This window comes from Gorilla gorilla, chromosome 14 (genome assembly GCF_029281585.2).
Source record: "Gorilla gorilla gorilla isolate KB3781 chromosome 14, NHGRI_mGorGor1-v2.1_pri, whole genome shotgun sequence".
Lineage (NCBI taxonomy): Eukaryota > Metazoa > Chordata > Mammalia > Primates > Hominidae > Gorilla > Gorilla gorilla.
Genome location: NC_073238.2, coordinates 62,357,180 through 62,379,664, shown reverse-complemented (window position 1 = coordinate 62,379,664; position 22,485 = coordinate 62,357,180). Strand labels below are relative to the sequence as shown.

Genomic DNA, 22,485 nt, shown 5'->3' with positions numbered 1-22,485 from the left:
TTTTATTTTTATTATTATTATACTCTAAGTTCTGGGATACATGTGCAGAATGTGCAGGTTTGTTACATAGGTATACACGTGCCATGGTGGTTTGCTGCACCCATCAACCTGTCATCTACATTAGGTATTTCTCCTAATGCTATCTCTGCCCTAGCCCCCCACCCCCCGACAGGCCCCGGTGTGTGATGTTCCACTCCCTGTGTCCATGTGTTCTCATTGTTCAACTCCCACTTATGATGAGAACATGCGGTGTTTGGTTTTCTGTTTCTGTGTTAGCTTGCTGAGAATGATGGTTTCCAGCTTCATCCATGTCCCTGCAAAAGATATGAACTCATCTTTTTATGGCTGCATAGTATTCCATGGTGTATATGTGCCACATTTTCTTTATCCCGTCTATCATTTATGTGCATTTGGGTTGATTCCAAGTCTTTGCTATTGTGAATCATGCCACAATAAACATACGTGTGCATGTGTCTTTATAGTAGAATGATTTATAATCTTTGGGTATATACTCAGTAATGGGATTGCTGGGTCAAATTGTATTTCTGGTTCTAGATCCTTGAGGAATCACCACACTGTCCTCCACAGTGGTGGAACTAATTTACACTCCCACCAAAAGTGTAAAAGTATTCCTATTTCTCCACATTCTCTCCAGCATCTGTTGTTTCCTGACTTTTTAATGATCACCATTCTAACTGGCATGAGATGCTATCACATTGTGGTTTTGATTTGCATTTCTCTAATGACCAATGATGATAAGCTTTTTTTCATATGTTTTTTGACCGCATAAATGTCTTCTTTTGAAAAGTGTCTGTTTTTCATATGTTTTTTGGCCGCATAAATGTCTTCTTTTGAAAAGTATCTGTTCATATCCTTCTCCCACTTTTTGACGGGGTTGTTTGTTTTTTTCTTGTAAATTTGTTTAAGTTCCTTGTAGATTCTGGATATTAGCCCTTTGTCAGATGTATAGATTGCAAAAATTTTCTCCCATTCTGTAGGTTGCCTGTTCACTCTGCTGATAGTTTCTTTTGCTGTCCAGAAGCTCTTTAGTTTAATTAGATCCCATTTGTCAATTATGTCTTTTGCTGCCATTGCTTTTGGTGTTTTAGTCATGAAGTCCTTGCCTATGCTTATGTCCTGAATGGTATTGCCTAGGTTTTCTTCTAGGGTTTTTATGGTTTTAGGTCTTACATTTAAGTCTTTAATCCATCTTGAGTTAATTTTTGTATAAAGTGTTAGAAAGGGATCCAGTTTCAGTTTTCTGCATATGGCTAGCGAGTTTTCCCAACACCATTTATTAAATAGGGAATCCTTTCTTATTGCTTGTTTTTGTCAGGTTTGTCAAAGATCAGATGGTTGTAGATGTGTGGCGTTATTTCTGAGGCCTCTGTTCTGTTCCACTGGTCTATATATCTGTTTTGGTACCAGTGCCATCCTGTTTTGTTTACTGTAGCCTTGTAGTATAGCTTGAAGTCAGGTAGTGTGATGCCTCCAGCTTTGTTCTGTTTGCTTAGGAGTGTCTTGGCTTTATGGGCTCTTTTTTGGTACCATATGAAATTTACAGTAGTTTTTTTCTAATTCTGTGAAGAAAGTCATTGGTAGCTTGATGGGATAGCGTTGAATCTATAAATTATTTTGGGCAGTACAGCCATTTTCGTGATATTGATTCTTCCTATCTATGAGCATGGAGTGTTTTTCCCTTTGTTTGTGTTCTTTCTTATTTTCTTGAGCAGTGGTTTGTAGTTCTCTTTGAAGAGGTCCTTCACATCTCTTGTAAGTTGTATTTCTAGGTATTTTATCCTCTTTGTAGCAATTGTGAATGGGAGTTCACTCATGATTTGACTCTTGTTTGTCTATTATTTGTGTATAGGAATGCTTGTGATTTTTGCACATTGATTTTCAGTTTCTCATTATTGTGTATGATGTTGGCTATGAGTTTTCTTATATGGCCTTTATTATATTGAGGTTGTTTCCTTCAGTCTTTGTTGAGTATTTTTTATCGTGAAAGGGTATTCAATTTTGTTAAATGCCTTTTATGTATCAATTGAGATTATTGTGGTTTTTGTCCTTCATTCTGTTAATAGCATGTATTACACTGAATTTTTGTATGTTGAACCATCCTTGTATTCTAGGAGTTAAGTCCCACTTGATCATGATGTAAAGTCCCTTTAATGTGTTGTTGAATTCAGTTTGCTAGTATTTTTTGAGTTTGTTTTCATCATTATTTTTTCAGAGCTATTAGCTTGTAGTTTTCTTTTAATACCTTCTGATTTTGGTATCATTGTAATGCTGGCTTCATAGAGTGAGTATGGAAATTTTCCGTCCTTTTCAATTTTTTAAAAAGAGCTTGGGAAAGATTGGTTCAGTTCTTTAAATGTTTGATAGAATTTTCCAGTGAAGCCATTTGGTCCCAGGCTTCCTGTTGCTTAGAAGTTTTTGATTACTGATTCAGTATCATTACTAGTTATAGAGCTGTTCATATTTTTTATTTCTTTATGATTTTGAAGATTGTTTCTAGTAAGTTATCAATGTCTTCTAGGTTATTCAATTTGTTGATACATAATTTTTCATAGCAGTCTCAGACTCTTTTTCTGTGACAGTTGTAATGTCTCCTTTCACTTCTGATTTTTGTTATTTCAGTCTTTTCTATTTTATAGTTAAAGGGTTGTGAATTTTATTCACTTTTTCAATGAGCCAATATGCAGTTTTGTTGATTTTTTTTTTTCTTTCTGTTCCTTGTTTCTTTTATTTCTGCTCTAATCTTTGATTTTCTTCCTTTTGCCAACTTTGGGTTTAGTTATTCTTTTTCTAGTTTCTTGTGGTATAAATATAGGTTGAGCATCCCAAATCTGAAATTCTGAAATCCAAAATGCTATAAAATCCTAAGCTTTTTGAGCACTGACATGACACTTAAAGGAAATGCTCATTGGAGCATTTTGGAATTCAGATTTTTAGATTTGGGATTCTCCAGTGGTAAGTATAATGCAAATATTTCAAAATTCAAAGATATCCAAAATCTTCTGGTCCTAAGCATTTCAGATGAGGGGTACTCAACCTGTTAAAAAATCAGGAGCTGGGTGTGTTTTCTTAGTTGTAGCAAGCTGTGTCAACTTCTGTCTGGGATGTTACACATTTTCTGGTACTGCCATGAGCCTGTGTACTCTCCTTTGTTCTCGATGCCCCACAGGCATCCAGAGTATGCTGGTTCCCCATCAGCATCCATATCAGTTGAGACAGGAAACAGTCCCTTGGACAGCCGTCCAAGAAGCTGGAATGTTGAACATGTGTTCTACTCTTCTCTTTCTCTCCCAATGGAGAAGCTTCTTAATCCCAAACTATGTTAGTTTGGAGTGGTGGGGGGAAGGATGCTGATGTGGATAAAATGAAATGGCTTTTCTTACCGATTTCATTGCAGATGTTCTTGGCTTTGAGCTTACCTGGGGTACTGTGACTTCCTAATTGGTTACTGTCATTGTCATAGAAGGATCATGTATTGTTGCTAAAGTCAGTGTTTTTGTCAGGGAGCAAGGTCTTGGGCTTCCTATTTTGTCATCTTGCTGACCTTGGTGTCCAGAGTTTTCACTGGGGTTCTATGGTGTAGGCATTAAACAAAAATTTTTTTTTAATTTTAAATTTTTGTAGAGACAGTTTCTCACTATGTTGCCCAGGCTGGTCTCGAACTCCCGGACTCAAGCAGTCCTCCTGCCTTGGCTTCCCAAAGTGCTAGGATTACAGATGTGAGCTACCACACCCAGCCTGGGTATCACTGATTGAATCATTGTCTGTGCAGTTGACTTAGCCCATTTCTTCTATGCAGAGTGGGTTGATACAATTTGACTGAAAGCCCCAAACCTCTAATCACATTATCAATCTTTCTGGCATGGCCATTGCCCACCTGAGTCATCTCTTTAGTGTAAACTGTCTAGGGGCCCACCATGAGGCTCCTTGGTAGCATCAACTATCAGATGTGGTGGGAGGGTTTAGAAGTTACTTCCAAGACCCTGGGGACAAAAGTCATCCGAATTCCTTGTTACAAATGTATACAGAAATCGAATACATGGTATAAAATCATTTTTTCCTAAATAAAAATTTAACACTCTTAAAAAAGTGATAGATTCTTCTTCTTTTTAATTTTTGTTATTGCCTTATTTTAAGTATTTGAAGGACTGTTTCATTCTCTAAACAGTAATGAATGCAATACTATTCCTTTAATTTATACTTTAAATGAGTATGTTACTGAAACACTAAGTGCTAGGATAGAAAAGTGGAATTAGGCTGGGCACGGTGGGTCATGCCTATAATCCCAGCACTTTGGGAGGCGAATCACCTAAGGTCAGGAGTTTGAGACCAGCTTGGCCAAGATGGTAAAACCCTGTCTCTACTAAAAATACAAAAATTAGCTGGGCATGGTGGTGCATGCGTGTAATCCCAACTACTTGGGAGGCTGAGACAAGAGAATCCCTTGAACCTGGGGGGCGGAGGTTGCAGTGAGCTGAGATCGCACCATTTCACTCCAGCCTGGGTGACAGAACGACACTCCATATAAAAAACAAAAAAAAGAAAGAAAGAAAAGTGGAATTAGTCTTTTGATTAAAAAAAAAAAGTTTTCATGCCTGTTTTTTTTTCTGGATGTAAGAGTAGTATGTTCATTGTAAAAAAATTTTATTTGGAAAATAGTTGCATTTAAAATAATAAAAGTCTTTTAATGTTTTATTTCCCACTCTTTTATTGTTTCTGTCAATATGGAGCACATTGAAATGCACTTTATGTTAAAAAATAATACAATTGAGAAAATGACCTAGGGCTTTGTATCATTTTTTTCATACATAACACTACATGTAAACATACACTACATTACCCACTACAGATCAGTAGTTTCCTGTCAGTAAATAATCTTTAAATGCAGTTTTACTGTTTCTCTTTTTTTCATGTTAACATTATTTCTAGTTTAATGCATAAATTAGTAGATCTATTAGATAATTTATGATTTTTTCTTGATTGATTTTCAAGGCCTTAAAGGTTAATAATTGTTAGTATTGATACCTTACCTTCTCATATTGTTCATGACAATAGCCACAGCTATTCTTTCAAACTAGTTAGCTTTCTCATTTATTTTATTTTACTTTTTTTTTGAGACAGGGTCTTTCTCTGTCCCCATGCTGGAGTGCCATGGTGTGATCACAGCTCACTGCAGCCTTGATCTCTCAGTCTCAAGCCATCGTCCCATTTCAGCCTGCTGTGTAGCTGGGACTAAAGGGGCATGCCACCATGCCTGGCTAATTTATTTGTATTTTTTGTAGAAATGGAGTCTTACTATGTTGCCCAGGCTGGTCTTGACTCCTGAACTCAAGTAGTCCTTCTGCCTTGGCCTCTGGAAGTGCTGTGATTACAGGTGTGAGCCAGTGTGCCTGGCCAGCTTTCTTTTTTATTGTCTTGCAGTAGGGCTAGAGCTTAGACTTTCCCTTTTCTTAGGCTTTTTCTTTCAAATATCTGTTTTCAGGATTTTCTAGTGTTTATGCTTTAAGCAATACTTTTAATGTCCCCTCAGTTTTTATGAAAAATGCATAGGTTATATTTCACATACATATGTTTACTACATATTTGGTGTTAAGTTTTTTTTCTTTTTTTTTTAATTATACTTTAAGTTCTGGGATACATGTGCAGAAAGTGCAGGCTTGTTACATAGTTGTACATGTGCCATGGTGGTTTGCTGCACCCATCAACCTGTCATCTACATTAAGTATTTCTCCTAATGCTATCCCTCCCCTTGCCCCAACCCCCTGACAGGCCCTGGTATGTGATGTTCCCCTCCCTGTGTCCATGTGTTCTCATCGTTCAGTTCCCACTTATGAGTGAGAACATGTGATGTTTGGTTTTCTGTTCCCGTGTTAGTTTGTTGAGAATGATGGTTTCCAGCTTCATCCATGTCCCTGCAAAGGACATGAACACATTCTTTTTTTATGGCTGCATAGTATTCCTTGGTATATGTGCCGCATTTTCTTTATCCAATGTATCATTGATGGGCATTTGGGTTGGTTCCAAGTTGTTGCTATTGTGGTGTAAGTTTTTGTGTATATTTTAAATCTATTTTCCTTGCAGGCAAGCCATTATTTTCTTCTTTTTTTACTTTTTTGTCCATTGCTTTAATTGAATATTTATAAGAGGGCACTATGCTGGAGATGTGAGGATAAATTCTCAAGAAAATTTTAAAATGTGGGTAGAGAGTAATAGATGCTTACATCTGATATTATGCACGGGTAGGTTTTAAAGTTTCATTGATGAGTCTAAAATAAATCTAGAGTTTTGGTTGTTTACTTCCCTTGCCAGGGTCCTGTATTAATAGGAAGTTCACATGGTGGTGTCAACATTGAAGATGTTGCTGCTGAGACTCCTGAAGCAATAATTAAAGAACCTATTGATATTGAAGAAGGCATCAAAAAGGAACAAGCTCTCCAGGTATGTTGTATTCCTGAAAAATTTCTAGCTTATGATTAGAGAATTATGATACTTAAAGATAACTGTACAACTGAAGTAATTGTCAAAACTTATTTAAACATTTTGAGTGTCAGGCAAGTTAATAACTTGTTTGAAATAGCTCATTTTGGAATTATTTACAACTTTTTCATATCTCTATAAATATTTCAATGTGGATTGTTTTAAAAGAGTCACTGGCCGGGCACGGTGGCTCACGCCTGTAATCCCAGCACTTTGGGAGGCCAAAGTGGGCGGATCATGAGGTCAGGAGTTCGAGACCAGCCTGGCCAATATGGTGAAACCCCCGTCTCTACTAAAAATACAAAAAAAATTAGCCGGGCATGGTGGTGCATGCCTGTAGTCCCACCCAGCTACTCGGGAGGCTGAGGCAGAAGAATCGCTTGAACCCAGGAGGTGGAGGTTGCAGTGAGCCGAGATTGTGCCACTGCACTCCAGCCTGGGCAACAGAGTGAGACTCCGTCTCAAAAAAAAAAAAAAAAGAATCACTATACCATTACCCTATCTAGTAAAATTAACAATAATTTCTTTTCTTTTCTTTCTTTTTTTTTTTTTTTTTTAAGACGGAGTCTTGCTCCGTCACCCAGGCTGGAGTGTAGTGGCGCCATCTTGGCTCATCACAACCTCCGCCTCCCAGGATCAAGCAGTTCTCCTGTTTGAGCCTCCCAAGTAGCTGGGACTACAGGCACCTGCCACCATGCCTGGCTAATTTTTTTGTTTTTAGTAGAGATGGAGTTTCACCTTGTTGGTCAGGTTGGTCTCGAACTCCTGACCTCAGGTGATCCACCCGCCTTGGCCTCCCAAAGTGCTGGGATTATAGGCGTGAGCCAGCGCGCCCAGCCAACAATAATTTGTTAGTATCATCACTTAGTCATTCAAATTTCTCTAGTTGTTTCAAATCAATTTTTCATCTACAATTTGTTTGAGTCAGCATCCAAATAAGGTTCTTCATTGTTATTTTATTTATTTTCTTTGAGATGGAGTCTTGCTCTGTTACTTAGGCTGGAGTGCAGTGTCGCCACCTTGGCTCACTCCAACCTCTGCCTTCTGAGTTCAAGCTATTCTCCTGCCTCAGCCTACCGACTAGCTGGGACTACAGGCGCACGTCACCATGCCCGGCTAATTTTTGTATTTTGTTTTAGTAGATACTACACAAAATATGTAAACAAAACATGCTATGTTGGCCATGCTGGTCTTGAACTCCTGACATCAGGTGATCTGCCCTCATCGGCCTCCTGAAGTGCTAAGATTACAGGCGTGAGCCACCGCGTCCGGTCACTTCATTGTTGTTGACTGATAAGTCTCATAGGTCTTTTATAACTTACAGGTTTCTCTTTTTTGCTGTCATCTTTTTTCTTTCAGTTTAGTTGTTGAAGAAACTGAGGTGATTATTATTCATTGTTTTTCGTAGTCTGGATTTTATATCTCCATGGTTTAAGTGGTTAAACATTTAAAATATTCCTGTGTCCCCTTTATTTTCTGTAAATTGTATAGAATGGATGGGACACTGTCTTATATATCTCCATAATAGAGCTGTGGTTTATGAATGATTTTAAGGATTCAATGAATGCTGTGGTCCTTCTTTCAATTCTTTCAATTTGTATGTGTTCACAATAAAATTTTGCCTACAGTTTTACTGGTTTTCTCTATTGTCCTTGTGTGCTGCTTCCCCTCCATTCTTCCCCCCACTAAAAAAAAAAGCCACCATTGAGTTTAATATTAAGGCCTGTGAGAGTTGCTTGGTAGTATTTGTAATGCTGCTATTGAATTAAATTGTTTGCTTTGGATATAAAAATAAGTGACTCATCTTTTCGTTTGTTTGTTTTTGAGATGGAGATTCTTGCTCTGTCGCCCAGGGTGGAGTGTGCAGTGGCGCAATCTTGGCTCACTGCAACCTCCGCCTCCTGGGTTCAAGCAATCCTCCCACCTCAGCCTCCCAAGTAGCTAGGATTACAGGCATGCACCACCATGCCCAGCTAACTTTTTTTTGGTATTTTTAGTAGAGACAGGGTATCACCATATTGGCAGGCTGCTCCAGAACTCCTGACCTCAAGTGATCTGCCTGCCTGGGCCTCCCAAAGTGCTGGGATTACAGGTGTGAGCCGCCGCGCCTGGCCTAATGACTCACCTTAAAAGAAGAATTCGAATATTGGACTTTGAAGTTAAACATTTCTTTTTTTTTATTATTTATTTTTATTTTTAGTTTTTTTTTTTGAGACAGAGTCTCGCTCTGTCGCCCAGGCTGGAGTGCAGTGGCGCGATCCTGGCTCACTGCAAGCTCTGCCTCCCGGGTTCACACCATTCTCCTTAAACATTTCTTAATGAGAAAACTATGTCAGAATAAGTTTATGGTATTAAAGTACAGCAAGTGCAAGAATTATTTTTTTTTTGAGACGGAGTCTTGCTCTGTTGTCCAGACTGGAGTGCAGTGGCATGATCTTGGCTCACTGAAACCTCTGCCTCCTGGGTTCAAGCGATTCCCCTGCCTCAGCTTCCCAGGTAGCTGGGATTACAGGCGCCCGCCACCATGACCAGCTAATTTTTGTATTTTTAGTAGAGATGGGGTTTCACCATGTTGGCCAGGCTGGTCTCAAACTCCTAACTTCATGATCTGCCCACCTTGGCCTTCCAAAGTGCTGGGATTACAGGCGTGAGTCACCGTGCCTAGCCAAGTGCAAGAATTTTGACCGGCACAAAGTTTTAAGGAGATAAATGTTTCTGATGGAGAATAAAGCAAATTAATTTTGGCAAATGAATGATATAAATGTTTAAAAGGCATGGATTTGATTTATTAGGTAGTTACGTGAAGATGATGACTGGAGAGTGAAATTTAGATGAGGAAGAAAATACTTGATTTACAAGAATACATGGAGGAATAATCTAAGATTATGGCATTTTGCATGATGGTGATGAGTGGAAATAGAGCCTAGCATTAGAAAATTAATGTCATAATGGATTGATCAGAATTACTTTGTAGTTTTCAAATGTTTAAGCCTAAACATTTGGTTTTAGTTTTTGTTTTTTTAGGTGAGTTGTGACATAGTGAAAAACTTTCATAATAAAATGGTACTTTCATATTATTCTTTATTTGAAATAGGTCAAAACAAAAGATTACATTCCTTAGTGCTTTTTTTTTTTTTTTTTTTTTTGAGACGGAATCTCGCTCTGTCGCCCAGGCTGGAGTGCAGTGGTGCAATCTCGGCTCACTGCAACCTCCACCTCCTGAGTTCAAGCAGTTTTTGTGTCTCAGCCTCTCGAGTAGCTGGGATTACAGGCATGCGTCACCACACCTGGCTAATTTTTGTATTTTTAGTAGAGACAGTGTTTCACCATGTTGCCCAGGCAGGTCTCAAACTCCTGGCTTCAAGTGATCTGCCCTCTTTGTCCTCCCAAAGTGCTGGTATTACAGACTTGAGCCACTGCGCCCAGCCTACAGTGTTTAGCTTGATCATTCACTTTACTTATTGGCATTTGACTCTTTGCAAATATCTTCTTCATCTTCAAAGAATTTAAGATTTTTTGTTATTGAAAATCAAAAGAATGTGTTACAACCTTAGATAGCAACTGAAAAAGAGGAAAGAATTCTCTATAGTGTTCCTGAGCAGTGGCAGCACTGTTAGAATAAACACATAGACATGTATCCTCTGTACCAGTGGTTCAGAATTGCTCATGGAACTTGAAACATGATAGATGCTTGATCCAGTAAAGAACTTGTCAACCAGAACTTCTGAGTTGGGACCTTGATATTGTATTGTTTAAAAGCTCTGTGGGTATCTCTATTTGGGAATCCCTCAAGACTGTAAACTCTTTTATTATAAAGTTAAACATCTTTATCTTTTGGGCCTAGCACAGTGCCTGGAATGTATTAGGTGCTTGGTAGATTTTTGAATGAATGGGATAACACTCATTTGACTGTATGACATGTATTCTTATTGCTTGGTAGACACTCTTTATAAATTATACAAAAGGTAAAATAGGGTCTTCTAATATTTTGGCTTTTCTTTGGACCATAAGGGTTGTCAGTCCACATTTTATATTTTTAGTAGAGATGGGGTTTCACTGTGGTGGCCAGGCTGGTCCATAACTCCTGGCCTCAAGTCATCTGGCCCCTCAGCCTTTCAAATTGCAGGCATTACAGGTGTGAGCCACTGTGCCCAGCTCACATTTTATATATAGTTTTAATAAAATATAAACCTCTTCTTTCAGCTTAGGTTGGCAGTAAAGCTTAGGCAGTATGGACACTATGGAACTGGAATCTAGGCCAATGAATGGCAAGTTACTTGATCTCTCTGAATCTCTTTCTTATCTATAAAATGGGCATAATATCTACCTTTTGAAGATTTTGAATAAAAAGTTTTGTTTAACCATTTAGTAATGGTAGCTGCTATTTCAGTAATTAATGTTTGACTATAAATGACTCATGTTTATCATTTAAGTGATAAACTACAAGGCTTTTTATTTATAGTAATGTTGATTAGACATATGCAAACTACCTATAATAAAAAGACATATTGATTTCAGCTTGCACAGAAGATGGGATTTCCACCTAATATTGTGGAATCAGCAGCAGAAAACATGGTCAAGCTTTACAGCCTTTTTCTGAAATACGATGCAACCATGATAGAAATAAATCCAATGGTGGAAGATTCAGATGGAGCTGGTAAAGTATCTTCTTTTGTCTAACATGATTATGCATTTATTTCTCTAATATGCTTCCCTAAGGAAGTTAAATCATAGAAGTTAAAGAAGTTAAACTTCTACCTATGTAGAAGCTTTTTAAAAAAAATAACAGATGGAATGAATATGAACAAATATTAAACCCATTAAAACAAAACACTATTAAACCCATTAAACAAACAAACAAAAAATAAAACAAACACCTTATAGAGATGTGCACAGAGGGGTTGGAACTGTACTGTCCAATACAGTGACTATCAGCCACACGTAGTTATTAAAATTAATTAAAGTTACATAAGATTTAAAAATTCATTTACTTAGTTGCACTAGTCATGGTTCAAATACTCAATAGCCAAATGTGGTTATCATATTAAGAGAGCACACACACAGAACATTCCCATCATTGCAGAAGGTTTTATTGGGCAGTGCTGGGTTAGTGTATGCAGTGTGGTGGTGATTGAGCTGTAATTTTATGGAATTAGCTATCTGGATATATAGATTGCATATAATATACATTTTGCATCTTTCTTTATTCACTTAATAACATATCCTGGGGAACTCTTTATGTATATGGGGTCTTTATATATTAGGGATGTCAATCTTTTTTCTGACATTTGGCGTGAATCTTTCTCTGAGATTGTCATTTATTGTTTAATGTTATTTGATTTTTGGGGAAATATTTTTGTTTTTGCATGTACTCAAATCTCATTACTTTTTTTTTTTTTTTTTTTGAGACTGAGTCTTGCTTTGCTTTGTCGCCCACACTGGAGTGCAATGGCGTGATCTGGGTTCACTGCCATCTCCACCTCTTGGGTTCAAGTAATTCTTCTGCCTCAGCCTCCCAAGTAGCTTGGACTATAGGCATGCACCACGGTGCCTGGATAATTTTTTTGTGTTTTTAGTAGAGATGAGGTTTCACCATGTTGGCCACGCTGGTCTTGACCTCCTGACCTTAGGTAATCTGCCTGCCCCTGCCTCCCAAAGTGCTGGGATTACAGGCGTGAGTCACTGCGCCCAGACGAGTTCCATTACTTTTATGCTGAGAGATTTTTTTATTCTCCATCTTAAGATCAGTAAATATTCATCCTCAATGTGTTCTGTTTTTTTCTTTTGGGTCAGTTTAGTCAGAGATGTTCTATTTTTTAAATTGTTTCATTTTTTACTTTTAAGTCTTTAATCAATTAATATTTTACTTTAGCTTTACTTTTAGTTTTTTAGAGTATCTTATTCTACTTTTAGTAATGCTAAAGTAAAGGTTCTGCAGTGAGAACTTTATTTTCTTTTTTTAAGCTTTCTAGTAAAACTAAAATTAGATTAAATTGCCTTCACTAGATGTTCCTTATGCCCCCCTGCCCCCCCTTTTTTAAAATTTAATGGGCTACCCAACATTTAGAAAAACACTTTTTTAATCCCAATACTGATTTAAAAAACCTTAATACTGAGTCACAAATTAAAAAGTTTCAGCAGATATCCAAGAATTCATAACACAGATAATGATCTGTAAACACAAAGCAATAACATTGGAAATTAATATAAAATATTATATTTTTAAATTTTTTGAGACACAGTCTTGCTTTGTTGCCCAGGCTGGAGTACGCTGACACAATCAGAGCTCACTGCAGCCTTAAACTTGTGGGCTCAAGCGATCCTCCCTCTTCAGCCTCTTGAGTAGCTGGGACTACAGGCCCATGCCACCACCATGCCTGGCTAATTCTTTTTAAAATTTTTTGTAGAGACGGGCCCTCAATATGTTGCCTAGGCTCATCCATCTCGTGTACTCAAGCCATCCTCTTACCTCAGCTCCTGAAGTGCTGGGATTAAAGGTGTGAGCCGTCACACCCAGCCTATTTTTTTTTTTTATTTAAAGAAAATACTTTAAAATAATTTCTGAATTAATGAAGAAATAATAATGCAAATGAGAAAATATTTCAAACTGAACAACTGCAAGGAATGTAGGAATTGTGAGGAATACTTATTATCAAAGGGGTCAGTTTCTTAATATTTAGGTTGGTGCAAAAGTAATTGCAGTTTTTGCCTTTTTTTTTTTTTTTAAAAACGGCAATTACTTTTGCACCAGCCTATCTAACTTAAATGTAATTATCTAAGGATTAACTGAAAACTGTCCAAGAACCATCCAAGAGTGGATCCTTATGCAATTTATATGGAAAGTAAAAGAATAAGAATTGCCAATTTTTTTCCTATTCAACAGCATTAATTTAATTTAATGGGTGATGTTTTGCTGAACCAAATCATTCCTTACTGTGAATATGGTACCATGTGTACTTTTTTCCCCTTACTTTTAAATTTTGATACAGAAATAAATACTATGAGGAACTCCCAAATACACTTTACTCAACATTGCCAGTTGTTTACATTTCACCCTGTGTTTTATTCTCTTTCTGCTCTCTTTCTGTCTGTGTACACATGCATTTGTGTGTATAAAAATATAAATATATTTGGAACCATTAAGAGTAAGTTGGAGACATTGTTCTTCTAGTGTCTAAAAACAAGAATATTCTTTTTTTTTTTTGAGACAGAGTCTTGCTCTGTCGCCCAGGCTGGAGTGCAGTGGTGCAATCTCGGCTGACTGCAAGCTCCACCTCCCGGGTTCTCACCATTCTTCTGCCTCAGCTTGCCGAGTAGCTGGGACTACAGGTGCTCACCACCACGTACGGCTAATTGTTTGTATTTTTAGTAGAGATGGGGTTTCACCATGTTAGCCAGGATGGTCTTGATCTCCTGACTTCGTGATCTGCCTGCCTCGGCCTCCGAAAGTCCTGGGATTACAGGCGCAAGCCAAGAACGTTCTCTTATATAACCTGACTACATTTATTAAAACCAAGAAATTTAATACTGAGAAAATATTACCTAATTCATAATACATATTCAAATGTAGCCAGCTGTCCTAGTGATGTCCTTTATACTATTTTTCCCCAGGACCACCAGGATCACACATTGAATTGAGTTGTCACATCCATTTGACCTGGAACAGATCTGGAAGTTTGATTTATTTCTTGACCTTATTTTTTGTTGTTCCTGTTTTTCTTTGTTTGTTTGTTTGTTTTTTTAAAGAAGGGGTCATTTATTTCATAGAATGCCCTTCAGTTGTGCTTCTCTGTTTGATGTTCCCTCATGGTGTTTTTTTCCTTCATAGTGCACAATGTCAGGAGGTACATTATGTTGGTTTGTTCTAGTTTTGATAATGTTAACTTGGCTCACTTGTTTAAGATTGTTTCCAGAAGCTTTTTTCATTATAGAGTCATTAGTTTTTCCCGTTGTAATTACTATGAAATTTGTGGGAAAATATTATATTCCTTGTCAAACTTTTACCCATTAGTTTTGGCATCTGCTGATGATTTTCTAACTACATCATTCCCTCTATATTTACTAGTTGGCTTTGTATTATACAGAAGAGCTTTCTCTTCTGCCCCATTCGTTTGTATCAGGATGGGCTCATCCATTCTTTAATCAATGAGTTATCCATTTTAATCCTTATTTTATTACGCAGACTGTCCCAGATTTGGCCAGCAGAGGCCACTTTCAGGCTTGCTCCTGTGGCCTCTTTTTTTTTTTTTTTAAATAAATGAAAAATTTTAAATAAAATTATAATTTAACTTACAATATTGAAACAAATACAGACTTTCAGGAGGTTGTTAAATTAATAGTCTTGCATGCCCTTTACCCAATGATGACATTTTTTTTTTGAGACACGGGGTCTTGCTCTGTCACCCAGGCTGGAGTGCAGTCGCGCGATCTCAGCTCACTGCAAGCTCCGCCTCCCAGGTTCACGCCATTCTCTTGCCTCAGCCTCCCAAGCAGCTGGGACTACAGGTGCCCGCCACCACGCCCGGCTAATTTTTTGTATTTTTAGTAGAGACGGGGTTTCACCGTGTTAGCCAGGATGGTCTCGATCTCCTGACCTTGTGATCTGCCTGCCTCGGCCTCCCAAAGTGCTGGGATTACTGGCTTGAGCCACCACGCCTGGCCCAATGATGACATCTTATTTAGCTGTATATACACAAACAGTTAGTTGACATTGGTTCATTACTGTTAGCTAGACTAAATATTTTACTTAGTTTTCACCATTTTTTTTAACATTTTAAACCTGCAGTTATTTGTGTGTATATGTATAATTTTATTTAATTTATTCCGTACATAGATTTGAGTAGCCACTACCACAATCAAGATACAGACTGTTCCATCAACACAGGAGACCTCTTTGCATTCACATCGTCTACCAATTCTTTCCTACCCTGTCCCTGTGCCCTGGAAATCACTAGTCTATTCTTCATCCTCTATAGTTTTTTTTTTATTTTGAGAATGTTATATAAATGCAGTCATATATAACCTTTTAAGGTTGACCTTTTTACTATACATAATGCCTTTGAGGTCTATCCAGGTTGTTCCATCTTTTTCTTTTTCATTGCTGAGTAGCATTCCACTGTATAGAAGTCCCTGATTTCATTCAACCATTTACACTTTGAAGGATATTTGGGTTATTTCCAGTAGTTTGCTATTACCAACAAGCTGCTACAAACATTTGCAAGGTTTGTGTGACTGTAAGTCCTCCCTTTGTCCTTTTGATATGCCCATATTTTTATTTGAGCAAGCCTTTTACATTTTGTGCAACAAGATATTCCAGGATTATCTTCAGTTTTCCTTGTCACAGTTCGGCAGTCCACCTTTTCTCCAAAGGACCCTGGCTTCTTTTTGTGGAAAACAATATTTATTAATAGGTACCAAGATAGACATACTACTTAATGCATATTGCTAATCTTGTGTCATTGCTTCTAGGCCTTTTCAACAAACAGAACCAAGAAGTATGTGTGTGTGTATGTGTATGTATATGTTTGTACACGTACATAAAAACACACCTATATTTATGACTTTTTTGTTTGTTTTGGGACAGAGTCTCATTCTGTTGCCTAGGCTGGAGTGCAGTGGTGTGATCTCAGCTCACTGCAACCTCCGCCTCCCGGGTTCAGGCGATTCTCCTGTCTCGGCCCCCGAGTAGCTGGGATTACAGGCACGTGCCACCATGCCTGGCTACTTTTTTGTATTTTTAGTAGAGATAGTGTTTCTCCATGTTAGCCAGGCTGGTCTCAAACTCTTGACCTCAGGTGATCCGCCTGCTTCAGCCTCCCAAAGTGCTGGGATTACAGGCGTGAGCCACTGCACCTGGCCTTCTATCTGTGTTTTTAAAAATCTCCAAATTTATACTGACAACTCTAATTCCACTTGAGTTCTTTAAGGTTCATTCTAGTTTTACCACTTTCTATGTTTATAATTTTCTTATTCAACATTTACATAAATGGCTTTTATTAGCTTCAATATAGTTATTCCTTTCGTTACCAAAACACCAGGGGTTTGGTCAAGGTCCTGCTGCACAGAAAGCCAATCACTGACAAGTATTGCCAAAGAAGAAGGGTTTAATTGGGTGCTGCAGTTGAGGAGATAGGATCTCAGTCTCAAATCTGTCTCCCTGACTGACTAAAACCAGGGGTTTATATGGCAGGGAAGAAACGTAACAATGTGTAAGAAAACAAGAACTAGGGAGGGGCAAGGAAGCAGTCATGATGAATACGTGGTAAGAGTCTCATTGTCTGGATGTGGTGATCTGGTGAGTTGCAGTTCTTCGATACATTTTTTTGAGAGGTCCCAAGGTCCCTTCCTGAGGAAAAACTCGTAAGTTTTAAGCTTTAAGACCAGAAAGGTCAATTTCTGTGTTTATCCAAAAGAACAGTCTATGGGACTGTTGGGTCAGTTTCAGTCTTCCCTTTCTATTTATCAGTTCCTCAATCATGAGGAATCCAGTCATTGGTCTTTCTGGCTGCTTCATGCTGAGGAAGGGTGTCATAGGCAGCTCCATACCATAGGTGACCATGTAGCCACCCAGGAATCAAAGGTTCATCTAATAGAGAGTTTCTTCTGACACATAATATTTCTCTCTCTGGCGTACCACTTCCACCAAAGACAAATCACAGCAGGATCTACCTGCAAAATAAGCTTCTACCAATCTACCTGCAAAATAATCTTCAGTCCCATATACTTGGCCTGATTACCCACACACAGTGCGACAAGAATCATTGCCCATAGATTTTTCCAAATTGGCTTTGCTGGAACATTTCACAAGGTCATTTGAGTCAAAGTCCTAGGAAAGGCCGGGCGCGGTGGCTCACGCCTGTAATCCCAGCACTTTGGGAGGCCGAGGCGGGCGGATCACGAGGTCAGGAGATCGAGACCATCCTGGCTAACACAGTGAAACCCCGTCTCTACTAAAAAATACAAAAAAAATTAGCCGGGCGTGGTGGCGGGCGCCTGTAGTCCCAGCTACGCGGGAGGCTGAGGCAGGAGAATGGCGTGAACCCGGGAGGCGGAGCTTGCAGTGAGCCGAGATCGCGCCACTGCACTCCAGCCTGGGCGACAGAGCGAGACTCCGTCTCAAAAAAAAAAAAAAAAAAAAAGTCCTAGGAAAATAGCCAGTTCCTCTGGCTGTGTCCCATTACAAAAGAAAACAGGTTTTTATTAAATGTATGCAAACAAACACATTTTCCATGAATTAAGAATATTCACAGTTTCCAAATTCTGGAGAAATTAGGCAGAGAGAGAAATATGCCTCAAATTCTACTTATAAAAGTATCCTCTACTCAATACACTTAAAGTATATATCAAGGCTATATGTAGCTCAAAAGGAACATATTCTCCAGACTCTGAAAAACAAAAAACAAACAAAAGAATCATCAATATTTCAAACAAAAAAAGCCATAAAAATTATTTCAGTCTTCATTATTTCAGTCCATGCAATGAACTCCTGCTCTGCTTCATATTGGGTTAGCAATCTTTATAAACACATCAGCTCTTTAATTAGAGTCCTGAAAGGTCTCTCTAATCCAGGGGCACAAACTGCAAAGTTTTTAGAAACCTGCATTAAAGAATCCTTTTCATGAACTCCTCCAAAGAAGCAAGCCCTGGACCATAGGTGATTGTAAGTCACTTTTTGAGGAGATTAAAAGCAATATATCAATTGTCGATGTTGAAAGTCATAAGACAGTCATAAAGACACAGTTGATAAGGATATTTGGTTACTTGTGTGGCATACAACAATTTAACATAATCATAATTACTACTGACAACATATATTAAGACACATCAGAATTTCAGGAATGTCATACAATCCTGGAATGCATATTAACAACATATCTAAATAAATATAACCCAAAGACAGTTAAATACTACCTCACATTTGATAATGCTTCCTGTATAATTCTAACATAACAAGCCTAATAAGCCTAATATATCTCTCTTGGACGTCAGGGAACCTAATATCCAAAAAAAATAGTTTGAGGTCAAAAAGACTGAATTTCGATCTTGAAATTTTGCTTATAGAAAGTTTGCCAAATATTAAAGTTTTAAGACACTTGTTATCACAAAATAGAATCACAAAGTCACTGTAAAATGTCATTCATTTAGCCAAAATTATACAAAAACATTTACTTTTTCATAGAGAGGAGACTAATTTTCCTAAGCAATAAGATGTAATAAAGATAGCATGCCAACTAAACCTGTCTGGCTCCTCCCCCTCCATTTTCTGTTTGCAACTTACTCAGAAGGTAAACAAAATCTTTTATCTCTTAATATTACACAAACATTTTGTTCAAAAGCAAAAACCACAATTTTCCTTTATATGATATATTATTAAAGTTAATAAAACTGTATAAACAAATCTATCTAATTTTAATCAGTTTGACCATAAGGTAAGATTTCCATAAACTTTTAATAACTGGTCCCAATTTTCTTTTTAAAGAGCATAGCAGTGCTCCAAGAAAACCATGTTCTTCTAACACATAGACCCAGATGCTGGCCTTGCATCAGTGTGCTTTTGGTATTAATGTTTAATTTATAGAAAAACTCTGATCTTATCCCTCAAAATCGGCCTTTACAGTCTTACATGGCTACCTCTTCCGCAGTGATCCCTGGGCCTAGAGGGATTGAATCGTTTTAACTTCTGGCCCTGTGTCTCATAAAAGCAGTTCATTATGAGTGTTCATCTTCAAACCAGTGCGACACCTGCACATATTCTGTTTACAAGTACACATGAAAGCCCATCATTGATAAACATCTTGGGATCAAAAGTCACTAGAAAGTCTCTCTTTTTTTTTTTTAACTACTTAATTCAAATGAATGTCACTTAATTTTAATAATGGTCAACACAACTAAATTAGTTTGAGGAGAAATCCTAATCAATATAATTTCCTTAATGACAGGGCCAGTCTTTTCTGAACATTAAAACTTCGTACCCACATCACAGTTTTTCTTCATTAAATTATTGATTGAATTGAATTATCTTGGATATAAACATTTAAACATTTTTATTCTCACCTACTTTTTCCAAATAACAGAATATATAATGTACTGTTCAGAACTTGTCTTTTATTATTATTTTTGTGTGTGTGCCAGAAATCTTAAAGCTCTTGTAGTTCTTTAGATCATTAGAGGTAAGCAAAATCCACCAAATTTTAAATGGCTGGTGTCCTCTATCAATTTTTAAAGGCTTGACCACAGTAGCTTAGGAACTTTAGATAAATAGGGCAAATTGTAGAACCAAATGAAGCTTTCCATTAGAAACTTAAAAAGTTTACGGTTTTATATATATGTATACACAAGCAAAACCCACAGGAGAACAACAGCAAACAAATGAAAATTAGAAGCAAAAAACAAACAGGAAACCCAGCCCTCAATCTTTCCCCTACTCAGTCTACCCTGGAGGCTACAGTGTTACCCAGAACCTCCCAAAAAAACCACATGATGAATATTTTATTCCTGGTACACAATTCAATAACCTTAAGTCCACCAATATCACCATACATCTTGTGCAATCAAGAAATTCACTCTAGGCCCATGACCAGTAAATACTCCAGCAGTATCCATGCAAAACAGCTAACATAGTGTGAAGCAATGCAAGCATGTATGTGAAATATGGGTCCACACTAGATCTGGCTTCATGCTTAACTATTAAGAATTGCTAAATTGCTGATGCATTTCTTTACAGTATTTCTTATTTTACCTTCATCAAGACTAAGAGCTTTAACTATGAAATGTTAATTAGCCAAATTTCTCTCATTCTCAGGTTTTAAAGAATCTATTATCTAAACTCTTCTGTGTTCTGTTTTCTTTTTTTGTGCATGAAGATAGACTATACACTGGAAAACCAGAAAAGCTACATATGACTTACACAGACCATCCATGACATGCCTGGGCTTTCCAATCAGTACCAGATTTTTTTCCTCTTCCTCCTCCTCCTCCTTCTCCTGGGCTTTCCGATCAGTCCCAGATTTTCCTCCTCCTCCTCCTCCTCCCCTTCCCCCTCCTCCTCCGCCCCTCCTCCTCCGCCCCTCCTCCTCCCCCTCCTCCTCCTTCTCCCTCCTTCTCCCTCTCCCTTCTTCTGTCTTATTTGTTTAAATAACATCATTTTACTCCAGGACAGCAATTTACCATACAAGATCTTTTCACATACAAAATTATTATCTTTATAACCTTCCTTACCAAAAATACATGACCATCATATACATAATTTTTTTCATACCTTTCTCCCCCACTTGTTTCCTTACTACCTTGTTTCATAAAAAACTTTTTCAAACCCATAATTTGAATTAACTTTTAGATAACTTCTGAATTAAACAAAATTATTATTTTTCTCTTAACACATTTTTTGGGGGCACATTTTTTAAACAGAATTATATATTATTTCTTATCCTTAGTAACCTTAAATGTTAGTGAAACCCTAGAAAGCAATCCTGAACTATATTAGCATTTTATAGATGAGAACAGTTCCACAATTTTTAGAAACGTGTTTCCGTATATCACAACCCTTTCTTAACTGGAAATGACCCAGATATCCAATGAGCATCAAAAATAATTTCAAAATTTTAAATTACACAAGAAGTTTACCTAAAACATTTATCCCAATTACAAGTATTCAGTTCTTTCATTTTAAACCGTTTATCTAGATTACTTCTGAAAACATATATTAGATGCCATCATTTAAAGTTATTTCCTTATTAACCATTTTATAATCTATGAATATCAGTCATTCACTGAAATAAGAACTTTAAAGTTAACTACATAGGCATTTTCACCAATAACTATTTTCATTAAACCAATAACTTAATTAGTCTTTTCAAAAAATTTGCACAAAGATCATTTTGTTTTGGCTGGGTTTATAGTTTTATAACCTTCTATGCCAAACCCTGACACCTCAAAATATCTACCAGAGACAAAAATAAAATCCAGGCAAAAATGTATGCTGACAATTCTGAGGACATTGCTACTTTCATTTTACTAACTATTTTAAAGCTAGCTTGTTTAGTAAAGATTTACTTAACTCACATGAACTTAAAAATTGCTTGGACTTAATTTATGAGCGCTCTTTTACTTATAAGCCAATTTGGTAGACACAACGTATAACAATAAGTGTACATACAAATAAACACATCTAGACATGTATGTATACACACACACAAATGAAAATCCAGTAGTGTTTACCTTGGAACTCTAGCCATGAGATAGCAATACAAACTCACTGATTTTACATGGTTACACTTTGTTTACTCCAACAGGTAATTCACTGAAAGCTGTGAACCAAAACTTTGGGTAAAGCAATTTTCATGGCAGTTTGATTTTCTAAAGGCCAAACCTCCCCAGACTCCAAAGAACACTGGGGCCAAACATCAGCAAAGGAGAACATCACATACTAACCAGGCTCAACCCTGCTTAGCATAGCAGCACAAAAGTCTGGGTAACACACAACTCCATCCCACTTTTTCATTCAGCAGCAAACTCCAGATTCCAAACAACACTGGGACCAAACAGTATTGCAAAAGTGTATCATTTTACCAAATTCTAATTTCTCATGACTGTATAAAACACACACAATCACCCAAACACAATCCAGCTGCTACAGTAACAAACAAGCCCCAAAAGTGTCCAAACTGACACACTTGAGCTGCTTCCTCTCTCCATTAGTTGGGCTTGGTCAACTGCAAACAAAAATTTCTTAGGAATTTCCCAAATTGAGAGGAGCTGATCCAACTGTCCGGTACCCACAAAGGACACTCACTTGCCCGGACACAACACGCAATTACAGAAAAACCTCCAAGAATGTTCTTACTGAAACAGTTAGGGTGCTTCCCTCTCTCAGTCATTTGGGCTTGTTCAACCTACAAATGAAAATCCTTTAAAGATTTCCCAAAATGAGAGGAGCAAATCCTTATGTCTAGGCCCATAAAGGACACTTACCTATATCGATGCAATGTCATG

At 37.5% G+C, this 22,485-nt stretch overlaps 1 protein-coding gene across 7 annotated transcripts in view; it reads left to right on the top strand.

Annotated features, from left to right (window-relative positions):
• The window catches only part of SUCLA2 (succinate-CoA ligase ADP-forming subunit beta), a 112,279-nt gene that overhangs the window by 64,508 nt on the left and 25,286 nt on the right, over nucleotides 1-22,485 (top strand). For all 7 annotated transcript variants that reach the window (XM_019039649.3, XM_055359811.2, XM_019039650.3 and 4 more), the window contains 2 exons: nucleotides 6,328-6,456; nucleotides 11,014-11,152. In XM_019039649.3, coding sequence (XP_018895194.1) covers nucleotides 6,328-6,456; nucleotides 11,014-11,152 — 268 coding nt within the window. The remainder of the gene's footprint in view (nucleotides 1-6,327; nucleotides 6,457-11,013; nucleotides 11,153-22,485) is intronic.